This window comes from Ahaetulla prasina, chromosome 13 (genome assembly GCF_028640845.1).
Source record: "Ahaetulla prasina isolate Xishuangbanna chromosome 13, ASM2864084v1, whole genome shotgun sequence".
Taxonomy (NCBI): Eukaryota; Metazoa; Chordata; class Lepidosauria; order Squamata; family Colubridae; genus Ahaetulla; species Ahaetulla prasina.
In genome coordinates this window covers 11,550,611-11,562,861 of record NC_080551.1, presented here as the reverse complement: position 1 = coordinate 11,562,861, position 12,251 = coordinate 11,550,611, and the positions used below count along the sequence as shown (strand labels likewise).

The 12,251-nt window shown below is 41.6% G+C and overlaps 1 protein-coding gene across 4 annotated transcripts in view; it reads right to left on the bottom strand.

Annotated features, from left to right (window-relative positions):
• AKAP13 (A-kinase anchoring protein 13) overlaps positions 1-12,251 on the bottom strand; it is a 138,337-nt gene that overhangs the window by 73,168 nt on the left and 52,918 nt on the right. For 3 of the 4 annotated variants that reach the window (XM_058156699.1, XM_058156697.1, XM_058156698.1), the window contains 2 exons: positions 9,855-9,991; positions 2,120-2,484 (listed from right to left, as the gene is read on the bottom strand). In XM_058156699.1, coding sequence (XP_058012682.1) covers positions 2,120-2,484; positions 9,855-9,991 — 502 coding nt within the window. The remainder of the gene's footprint in view (positions 1-2,119; positions 2,485-9,854; positions 9,992-12,251) is intronic. The other variant, XM_058156700.1, reaches the window with a different exon arrangement.

The window sequence follows — 12,251 nt, the reverse complement described above, 5'->3', positions numbered from 1 at the left end:
AGATGTTTCCCTTTCTTCGTCTCAAGTCATCGAGATGAGAACTTGGCTGAACTTTCTTGAAAGCCACATCATCTCAAAGTATGATTTTTTTTTTCACCTCTAACCTGTCAGTCTTCCTCACTCCCCCACACCTACTACAGGTGAGGTGAATCACTGTGTACAATAACCTGAGTCATGATAATTAAACTCTTGTCACAGAATCCGCAACATGTAGGGAAAATCCAAAACTCCTTCTAGGTCATAGTAACACTGGTTTTTTTCCATGAAGAAGGATATATATATCCTCCCAGAAGCACGAAGCTGAAGCCTGAAGATGACGAATGAGACTTCGTCGAAACGTCGCCAAGACACTTCCAATTTTACGCAGAAGAAAACCCGAATAACCAAAGACCTACATATATATATGTTCAGTTTTGCCTAGTAGTTAAAGCTACCAGGACAGAAACCTGGAGTGTGTGAGTTCTAGTCCCATTTTAGGCATGAAAGCCAACTGGGAGACTCTATACTTCTATCCAACTAACTAACTAATAACTCTATACTTCGATCCAACTTTCCTCACAGGGTGGTTGTGTTGGGGGTGGGAAAGGAAGGAGTATTAGGTATATTCACCACCTTGAGTTATTTGAGTTGCTTTGGATAGTGAGATGGGTGGCATATACATTTAATAAATAAATAAATAAACACGCAAACAAACACATGCCTACACATATGCATACATACATACTGTACATACATATCGTATTTTTCGGAGTATAAGACGCATTCCACCCCACCCCCCCAAAAAGAGGGCGGAGATGTTGGTTCGTCTTATACACTGAATACAGCCACCTTTGGCCTCCCAAAGTCCTGCCCTGCTCATCCCATTTTTGTGAAGTGCTCCTGGGGGCCAGGGGAGGGCAAAAACTTTTTTTTCTTCTTACTTACCTCTTCAAAATCTTGGTGCGCCTTATACACCGGTGCATTTTATAATGCGAAAAATACAGTACGTATGTACACACATTCATTCATACATACATACATACATACATAAAGATCCCTTCTGGTCATTTATTTGCCCCCTTTAGATGGCTCCTAGACTTTTAGAATAAAATGCTTTTACTCCTCGTGTTGGGCTGAACAGTAAAGTAGGAGCAAAAAGGCTCCCAGGTTGCTTTTGAAGTCTAGAAAAAGCACACACCCTTCTTTTTAATAGCCAAGAAGAAAATAACAACAACAATACTTATTTAAAGCAGACTTATTCTACTTTTTTGGCTAAAAGAAGGTCTCTGCCTTCGGACATAAAGGGGAAAAGGGAGGGAATGCCTTAACTTTTAACTTCTTTTTCAAAAAAAAAAAAATGCAAAAGGGCTACCAGGCTAACTTGCTGCAAAACAAAAAACAGATCCTAATCCTCCCGGTTTTTCCAAGATCCTGACTTCCCAATCTTCAGAGCAGCCCAAAGAAGATCTAGATCACCGGTGTCAAACTCGATTTCATTGAGAGCCACATCAGGGTTGTGTTTGACCTCGGGTGGCCATGTGGGCATGGCCGGGGAGGGTGTGGCTTGGTACCAGCTCGACGCCATTCATCAAGGCCTCCCCGGGCTCCGTTTTCACTAGCAGAGGGTTGCAGGAGGCTGTTGTGGCCGAAAACAGAACTGGGGGGTGGGAGGGAAAACACAAGGGTTCCCCAAACTCCATTTTCACTGGCAGAGGCACCACAGGCCAGATCTAAGCACCTGGATCCGGCCCCTGGGCCTTCAGTTTGACACCCCTGATCTAGATGATTGGATGGTCCTGCTTTGTTTCTTGCCCTTTGCTTTTTACCTTAATAAAATGGGAGCTTTTCAGCTTAGGTGGGAAACCAGCAGCTTAGGCCATATTTACTCAAAACTCCCACTCCCCATGGCTATTGGATAGGGCAAAAGGGAGTGGCGTTCAGTTTATGAAGTTGAGAGAGCCAAACAACATGCCTGACTGGCTGTGCTCAACTTCCAATGTTTCCCACTGGGATCTCATGTTTTGATCTTGTGGCTGAACTTGACTTCTCCTACCTATTTCCTTCCTTCCGGCATCTTGAAAGCCCCACGTTTCTTCTAGGTGTGGACGATCAGCCCCTTCCAAGAAAGCATTTGGCTTACCTTCTGTGGTTGACCTCAGCTTCACCGTTGTTACTATTCTTCCCTGGGCCCCAGCTATGCCGACGGAAAGGAGACAATGGCCTCAAATTGTTCCGCAGGCCAGAAGAAGGTGGGGACACCTCCATGACGCTATCCAGCAATTCGTCCAGTTCTCCAGAGATCACTGCCATCCCATCTTGACCTTCTCCATTCGTCCCCATGTTGAAGCAACTGCCATCTGGGCTGCACCTCTCCTTGGATCCAAGGAGGCCAGGCGTCCGAGGAACGGAAAAGTTACTACCAATGGAAGAGTTCCTTTCCAGCGATATAGTATCATCCGTTGAGGAGGTTGAACTTCTACCGGCTGATTGCTCCTCTTCAGCCTGCTTTGGGATTGCAATAATACAGGAGTAATGGCAATGATAGTAGTAGTACTAGTAGTAATAATAATAATACCATTATTTTATTTAAGATATGTTTAACTAAATTTCTTTCCAAGTGACACTCTAATGCAAAGGTCTTCAAACTTGGCAGTTTTAAGACTTGTGGACTTCAACTCCCAGAATTCTCCAGCCAGCACAGCTATGTTGGCTGAAGAATTCTGGGAGTTGAAGTCCACAAGTCTTAAAGCTGCCAAGTTTGAAGACCTCTGCTCTAGTGTAATCATTAATGTGACAGAAAGGAAATTTATTAAATACATAGGGTATGGCCATGCTATAATTATTTTTTTGATAAGGGTATTTAAATTAGCGGCTTTTACTTTGAGTTGAATGCAAGCATTTCATTTTAACACTAATTTTGAAAAATTACTCTTTAATTTAAATTTTACATTAAAATTTAAATGTCAGTATGACTTTTAATCTTAGCCTGCAGATCAAGAAATGGCTCCATCCCATTTAGTCAAATTCACCTTCTGGGTCAAATACACGATCAGTTTGGAGTCAACTACGCCCCTGTAAGAGACCTAAGTCCAGCCCCTCTTAAACTTTGTTGCCTGTTATCAATCACCAATTTCCCTTCACCATTAGTAGATCAGATTCTTATTTATAGATAGCATGGAATAAAAGAAGCTTTTTAATTCTATCCTGCTCCTAATTTCTTGTGCCTGAGGCCACCTCTGACACTTATTACAATGCCTGGTTCAGACAGCAGACTCTGAGTCACTAGCCCATATACTGTGGTTCAATTCCTCCTATCTTTATTTATTTGTTTATTTATTTATTTATTTAGTCACAACAGTATATACAAACATTGTCATAGATAAAAACAACAAATCATGAATGAAATATATATATATATAAGTAAAAGTATGCAACAGCTATGTTAATTTGATATAATGAAGGGAACTTTTCCACCCCGGGCCACCCCAACGAAGCTGTCAAAGTGCTGTCCCGGTGTTTGGAAGCCGTACGGGTCTGGATGGGGAGAAACAGGCTCAAGCTCAATCCCTCCAAGACGGAGTGGCTGTGGATGCCGGCACCCCGATACAGTCTGTTGGGGGCGAGTCATTGGCCCCAAGGGAAAGAGGGCGCAACTTGGGTGTTCTCCTGGATGGACGGCTGTCGTTTGAAGATCATTTGACGGCCGTCTCCAGGAGAGCTTTTCACCAGGTTCTCCTGGTTCGCCAGTTGCGCCCCTTCCTTGATCGGGATGCCTTATGCACAGTCACTCATGCTCTGATTACCTCTCGCCTGGATTATTGCAATGCTCTCTACATGGGGCTCCCCTTGAAGTGCACTCGGAGGCTTCAGTTAGTCCAGAATGCAGCTGCGCGGGTGGTTGAGGGAGCCCCACGTGGCTCCCATGTAACACCACTCCTGCGCAGACTGCACTGGCTGCCTGTGGTCTTTCGGGTGCACTTTAAGGTTTTGGTTACCACCTTCAAAGCGCTCCATGGCTTAGGGCCCGGGTACTTACGGGACCGCCTACTGTTACCCCATGCTTCCCACCAACCCGTACGCTCACATAGAGAGGGACTTCTCAGGGTGCTGTCCGCCAAACAATGTCGGCTGGTGGCCCCCAGGGGAAGATCCTTCTCTGTGGGGGCTCCTACCCTCTGGAACAAACTTCCCCCTGATTTGCGCCAAATACCTGATCTTTGGACCTTTCGCCGCGAGTTGAAAACGTATTTATTTACTCGCGCGGGGCTGGCCTAAGTTTTTTGTTAATTTTTTTTAAAATTTCTAAATTTTAGATGAATTTTAATGGGTTTTTAGTTTTTAAATGTTTTATAATTCCGGCCAATTGTCTAATAAGTTTTTTAATTTGTTCTTAATTGTATATTGTTACTGTTTTATTTTTGGCTGTAAACCGCCCTGAGTCCTTCGGGAGAAGGGCGGTATAGAAATCTAATAAATACTAATACTACTACTAATAATAATAACAACAACAACAACAACAACAACAACAGGACAGGAACGGTAAGCACTTTTGTGCTCTTATGCACGCCTCTTATAGTCCTTTTAGGAATGGGGTGAGGTCAATAGTAGACAGTTTTTGGTTGAAGATTTTGGTTGAAGATCTTGCTGAACCAAGAATGGATTTTGTACAGCTGTCTGCAGGTGGCTTTACTGAAACCGTACAGAACCCAAGACCATATATGTGCTAGTCTAACATAGAAGCCCAACCTAAGCACACCATTCCAGAAGAGATGTGACAATTCCACCAAGGAAATAGCAGACACAGCAGCCAACCTTCCACAGTGACCTTATTTCTCATATAAAGAGCTGGTGGATGTTTTGCTTCTGGTTTACAGAAATAAGAATATTGTCCATTGCAATCAGAAACCAGGCACATACTATCATCTGTGGTGGGCATGCCCAAAAGAAAAAAAAATTGGGCAAAAATGCATATGTGGTTAGAAAAAAATGTTAAGACAACATAGAGATTTTAAGGCAGAACTATTTTTGTTAGGCATAATACCAGAAAAATATGAAAAAGGGAATGTATATTCGATATTACATGTTTTAACAGCAGCAAGAATTGTATTTGCACAATATTGGAAAAGTGAGGAAACACCTACAAAAGAAGATACAATTAAAAAAATATTGGACTGTGCAGAAATGGACAGATTAACACTGAAGTTAAAAGAAAAAAGAAGACACAGAATATTTTCGAACTGGGACTTGTTTTATCAATGGCTGGACAACAGGGGTAGAAATTAGGAACTTAAGAAGTATTACTATGTAAACGAATGGACTCAGACAGTACGCTGTACATTAAGCACATATTGTATGTAAAGAGAAAACCAATAAGAAATAAATTTAAAAAACGGAATATTGTCCATTGCTATCTTGGATTCTACAAGCGCTAGCTCTGAATACCCATTCCTTGCCTGAACCACTCTATACTTCATTAAAGCTTACACCGCCAAGAAACCGAACTCAGATCAATAAGGAAAGACGGATGATCTCATCCAAGACAGTTATTAAAAGGGGATTTACAAGTTTCTTGCCAATGACTTGAACTTTTAAGTAAAGAAGAAGTAATTCTGCACATCCTCCTTCCAAATCTTTAACTCTGCACAGAAATCCCCTAAACTATATTTGAATCCAAAAGTGATATGGATTTCTTTTTTGGGGGGGAAGCGGGAAGACACAGCACAAGACTGTTATCTCATCACATCACAAGGTGATTGATGGATCAAAAAGCCCAACATTAACACTGCGGTATATTTTTCAGTCTTGGCGCTTTCCATCATATCGCAATGAAGAAACCTACACATTTAGATAGAACATATTGAAACATGTGTGTTGGGTGGTGGGATTTAATTGTGTGGGTGCTGAACTACAGTTCCCAGCAGACTGAGCCTGTAAATTTAACGGGGAGGGATGTTGGGAATCTGAAGTGCAGCATTGTATAAAGAAGGGCTGGGGGACGATAGCCCTTGTATGGCTTGTAGGCTTCAACTCCCAGAATTCCTGGCTGGCTCAGGAATTCTGGGAGTCGAAGTCCACAAGTCACAAAGAGGCCAGCATTCTCCACCTCTGGTGTAGAGGATCGGTTTCCTCATCCTGTACAAAAGAGGACCTTGAGTTACACGGCTTGAGCTGGTTAAGTTTTCCACGGTCAAAGCCAATGGTGGTCCAAGTGGAAATATACCAAAGATGGGGCTACCTGAGATCTCCATGCAAAGTCTCTTCTTTCTTGATATATTACAAAAACTGAGTTTGCCCTAGGATGGTAACAGCTGATCAGCTGGTTGGAAAAACAAAACCCAATGGGATCTGTCTTCTCAGTTCTACTGGAACTAGTTTGCTTAAATCTAGATTAAAGCAAGAACCCCCAGCAAAACAATTACACTTTTATACCAAAACAGATGGAGCAGCATACACTAGGCCAGGTGTCAGCAACCTGTGGCTCTGGAGCCACATGCGGCTCTTTGGACCCTCTGCTGTGGCTCCCTGTTGGGTGATCCCACCACTGGCTGGCCCCGCCCCTCACCTTCCCCTCCCAGTCACTCCTCACCTGGCCTGAGAAGGTAAGGGTGACAGCAGGGGATGGAGAAGTGGCCAGGGCAGAGACAGAGATACAGAGAGGGGGGGGGAGAGAGAGAGAGAGAGAGATGTCAAAAGGGTTTTGTGGTTCCCGGTGTTTTTTAACAACTAGTTCTCTGCCCTAATGACCAGATGGGTAGGCGTGACTAGGGGTCATGTGACTGGTGGAAGTGAGTGAAGATGAGTTGGCCATGCCCACCCAAGTTTTGTGGCTCCCGGTGTTTTCTTTTCTGTGGGGAACGGGTCCAAATGGCTCTTTGAGTGTTTAAGGTTGCAGACCCCTGCACTAGGCACACAATTTAGCATTTTCCAAATGTCATTGCCTAAAGTTTGGCATTTTTGGCTTTTCTTTGCATACTAATTAAACAGATGCTTGCTTCAAATGCCAGCAAGATGCTTGCTTCAAATCCAGACCAAGGGATGGAGCTTCTTCTCACGATTCTAATAGCCTCTAGTTAAAAGCCCCTCCTGGCATTCTCCTCTTTGCACCGTCTATGAGGAGGAGAGGATGCCTGCTCTTTTTTTTTTGTAAATCTTGAAATTCCCACGTGTCCACCAGCTGTACCGCAAGCCCTGTTGCCTTCTGGCTTCCTACTCTTGGGATGAGGTCACTTGCAAAAGGAGGAAGTTCTGATGGGAACCGACGACAATTGATGCATCTGGCATGGGGACCCTGTCTTGGTCAGCCAACCTTTAGCCAGGCACCCGTGGCAGAACATCTCTGCAACCCAGCATGCTAATCAAGGAGACAATGCAGGGAAAATTTGCTTTGCAAATGTTCTTCCATCTGGCTTCAATCGTGAGCTCAAAATAATCACCTTCTCAAGAACTTCCTTTTCTATTGTCAATGTTAAGTTACCCAGATGTTACATAAAAGTGTTTCTCGGAACACAAGATCATGCCTGCATCAAAGCTTATTAGTAGAACTTCTTCTTTTATTGGGGATGGGGTTCAAAATTGCATAAGAACAATATTCAAAAAAACAAAGCCAGAAGTTTATAGGCAAGAATTCTTGTTCCTCTCAGTGCCTCACCCCTTTCTTAGGCACTCCCGAGATTTGTACACAAGGCTAAAGGAATTGGAAAACAGCTTCTCCCTCCAGACTTGCATCCAGAAGAGTTTTTCTTCTTGGCCAAAACTTCAGCAGTTCAGCTGTGATCAGAAAAGCAAGGGTGGCCCTTAGCTTGCCAGGATTCTCTTGACTTTTAAAGGATGCTGCTGCCTCCGGATGATGCAATCCAGAGAGTTCTGGGTTGACCAAAAGGATCAACGGTTGAAATATTCAGATCCTTAGAAGACCCGGCAAGGAAAGTGGCAGATTTATCAGAAGGGTCTGAAAACAGACTGCAGGAAATGACTTCAGGCTGCATGATTCATTGAGATGGGCCGTGTTACAATGCAGGCCTGTCGCAGTGAACGTTTAGTGTGAGAAAAGAGAAAATTCAGAAGGAGGTTTCTGAGATAACCTATGGGATCTTGTATGAAGTCTTTGTCTTAAGGTGGACAACCTGGGACTCAAAGCCAGAAGTAATCATGTAAATATGGCTTTTCTGCCATCTTGAACCATCTTGATCTTAACAGTTGAAAACCAGTGCTACCAATTTCTGCCGTTTTGAACAAGAACTTGGACTCCAAAATCCATCATCACTAGCCACTTTCTTGCAAGCTGGGCAGCAAAATAAAAAAATACCGGTGAGGTGATCCTGCTGCTATAATGAACTACACTGTAGACTAGACTTCATTCTAGATTAAATATTTCTAAGTTAAAGGGGTTCTCTCTATTTAAAACCAGTACTTCCTACTGAAGTCCTATGTAAGTCTATACTGGCAAGATTCAATAGTCAGTGAGTTCATTTTATGACTTGCCTGTCCTGCTTTTTAGGGATTTTTACCGATTCTGGGAGCCCTGAATGCACAATGTCATTCTCAACATACCTATAACCCACCACAAAGGTAACTATTCTGTTCCAGGAACAGACTAGGGTGGAAGAACTGAGGCGAGACAGAATTAACGTAAAGCTAACAGGTTTATTAGTTCTAACAAGATAGCTAACAATTAATAAGTGGAACAACTTGCCAGCAGAAGTTGTGAATGCTCCAAGTTGCTGGAAGTTTTTAAGAAGAGGTTGGGTAACCATTTGTCTGAAGTGGTGTAGGGTTTCCTGCCTGGGCTAGAAGACCTCCAAGGTCCCCTCCAACTCTATTGTTGTTGTTGTTGTTATTATTATTATTTACACAAAATGACAGTATACACAGCAAACGAGATAACTATGCTGGATTTCGTATCACAGATCACTAGTCGAACACTTCCCAAGCATTTAGGACTGTGTGATATATCGGCGAATTATGCGAGCAGATCCCAGTAAGGTGGCCTTTTGCAGCTGACCAATGGTGATCTGGTCAGTGCCAATTGCTTTTAAGTGCTTGCCTAGGTCTCTAGGCACAGCTCCCAGTGTGCCGAGTACCACTGGAACCACCTGCACTGGTTTATGCCAGAGTCTATGCAATTCGATTCTCAAATCTTGATATCTGGTGACTTTTTCAAGTTGTTTCTCATCAATTCTGCTGTCACCAGGATAATGATGATGATGATGATGATGATTAACTAGTGATAGCTCAGCTAAAAGCAACAGCTGATTCTCCATCTGACAGCTCCTTTTATACTTAGCTGTTAGACGGGTAGCCAGTCAGATTAAAGCTTTAGCGCCCTCTAGGAAAAGCGGACCAGAGTGAAGACTTTGTTCACAACAGTAACTACTACCTATTTTTTTTTCTTGCTTTGTATCAAAGGAAGCAAAGAAGCAAGGGAATCAACCAAACAGGTTATTTGGTTGATTCCCAACCAAATAATTGAGAATTCAGTTATTCCTATTATTCCTTAATTGCTTTTATTATAGCCACTGTCTCCAATAAACCTTGGACAGCTACCTATCTCGCTAAAACACTTGGCTAGCATTGTTGCCAAACTTTGAAATCTAGACAGTGATATCTTTCTTAAGCTGACTTCGTTTCTAGCCAGTATCACCAGAGAAGACAAGCAGCTTAAGACTGTCATGAAGAATAGTCAAATGACAAATAAATAAATAAATAAATAAATAAATAAATAAATAAATAAATAAATAAATAAATAAAATAAAATAAAATAAAATAAAATAAAATAAAATAAAATAAAATACTAATAATCATATGGCTTAGCAGCCAAAGCAAGAAACATTAGTAGAAGAGCTTCGGTAGATCTATTGAGCCAATTTTCATCTTACCTTTCTAAAGTCCACCTCGTCCAGACCATCGCTAGAGAGAGGAAAAAGTTCAGAGTCACTCCCGGATCCTCTCTTAAGGACGCCTTGTGAGGAAGAACCATCGCCACTTAATCTGTCTTCTAGATAATTATCACTTTCTGGAAGAAGACAAAATTAAAACATGGACATGGGTATCATATAATCAGACACTGCAAATCAAATTGGGTACTTTGGAGATATGAACTGCAATGTGGTCTACCATGAACTTGAGGGCATCTCAAGATGTTGGAGAATCCCCGGGAAATAGCAATAGCACTTAGACTTACATACTGCTACACAGTGTTTTCCAGCCCTCTCTAAGCGGTTTACAAAGTCAGCCTCTTGCCCACAACAATCTGGGTCCTCATTTTACCGACCTCGGAAGGATGGAAGGCTAAGTCAACCTTGAGCTGGTCAGGATCAAACTGCTGGCAGTGGGCAGAGTGAAGGAAGGAAGGAAGGAAGGAAGGAGAAAAGAAAGAGAAATAGCACTAGCAATAACACTTAGACTTATATACCACTTCACAGTGCTTTTACAGCCCTCTCTAAGTGGTTTACAGAGTCAGCCTCTTGCCCCCAACAATCTGGGTCCTCATTTTACCGACCTTGGAAGGATGGAAGGCTGAGTCAACCTTGAGCCGGTGAGATTTGATCTGCCAAATTGCAGGCAGCCGGCAATCTGCAGTACTGCATTCTAACCATTGTGCCACCGCAGCTCTTTATGACACAATGACACCAAGTGGACTGGTAATTGGACTCCAGAACAACATCTTTAATGTCCTCACCTGAAGATAGGAGTCCAATTTAGAGGACAAGGCACAAGAGGTGTAATGGTTCAGTCTACCAACAGAGAGGAAAACCTGGGTAGAGGTCATCAGACGAGGAAACCAAGCAACTATCTATCCTGATGAATGATAGGACTGGACATCCAAGACCCAAAGGAGCCAGAGACATTTTAAATTCTTATGACTCCTTAATGTTTCCATAGCATTTTCTAGCTTTCCCAGTAATTCTCATACAATATATCCAGTCAGTAATTTTTCCATCAATCCTGCAGCGTATGTCAAATTATTTGCCAAAAAGTGTAATGAAAATGCAGTATAAATGTCTACATCCAGGACATTTAAACTCCAAAAGAGGAGAGAGAGAGAGAGAGAGAGAGAGAGATTAATTCTTTGGGTGATAAAGTGTGCAAAACTTTCCATACTCTTCTTTCTTATTCTGCAGCTGTCTCTCTCTCTCTTTTTTTTTTCATTATTATTCTTTCAACCATTTTAAGGTGGTAGAAAAAAAAAAGAAAACGTGCCAGATATTATTAAGGAACTGCATTTTATTTTATGCATTCAGTTTCTGTAGCTGCCCATCTCAGCCAAGAGACTTTGGGCAGCTACAATCTTTCCACCTGCAAGACAATCCAGCCAATAAAATAGATCTGTCCTGTTAGCCATGTTCATTTACTTATAAACACCGAATTATTTTAATCCAGCGTTTCTTCCATAAGATAAAGGTGTGCAAATAAGAACTCCGGTTCCAGTTTTGACCTGTGACTATCAATCTTCCAAGGAAGACTGAGCTGAAAGATAGTTCACTAAGTCTGCATTACTATTACTATTTATCTTCTCATCATTCCTATCACCCATCTCCTCCCACTTATGATTGTAACTTGTTGCTGTATCCTTACGATTTATACTGATTGTTTCCTAGTATGATTCGATTGCTTATTTGTACCCTATGACTATCATTAAGTGTTGTACCTTATGATTCTTGGTGAACGTATCTTTTCTTTTATGTACACTGAGAGCATATGCGCCAAGACAAATTCATTGTGTGTCCAATCACACTTGGCCAATAAATAATTCTATTCTATTCTATTCTATTCTATTCTATTCTATTCTATTCTATTCTATTCTATTCTATTCTATTCTATTCTATTCTATTCTATTTTATTCTATTCTATTGACTGAACCCAACAGTAAATTTCCCCCAGTATTCTTCTTCTCTTTAGCCTGAGTATGTTGCTTAAGAGAAAGATTAATCGCGGCTATGAAAAAGTTCTTACCTACTCCAAGTATTTTAGGAGGGGCGTCTCAAATAATTTGCACCCGCAGGATCAACTTCCCTTCCCTTATTTATTTATTTATTTATTTATTAGATTTCTAGACCGCCCTTCTCCCGAAGGACTCAGGGAGGTGTACAGCCTTATTTAAAACACATAGATACACAATACAAATCCCAAATTTAAAATACATTTAAAATGAAATATTTAACAGGCCAATTTAAACTAAAACGGTCAAAGACCGATATAAAACCCTTAGAATATAAAAACTATAAATAGATTAGTACAATTAAAATTCAATTAAAATTCAATTAAACTAAATA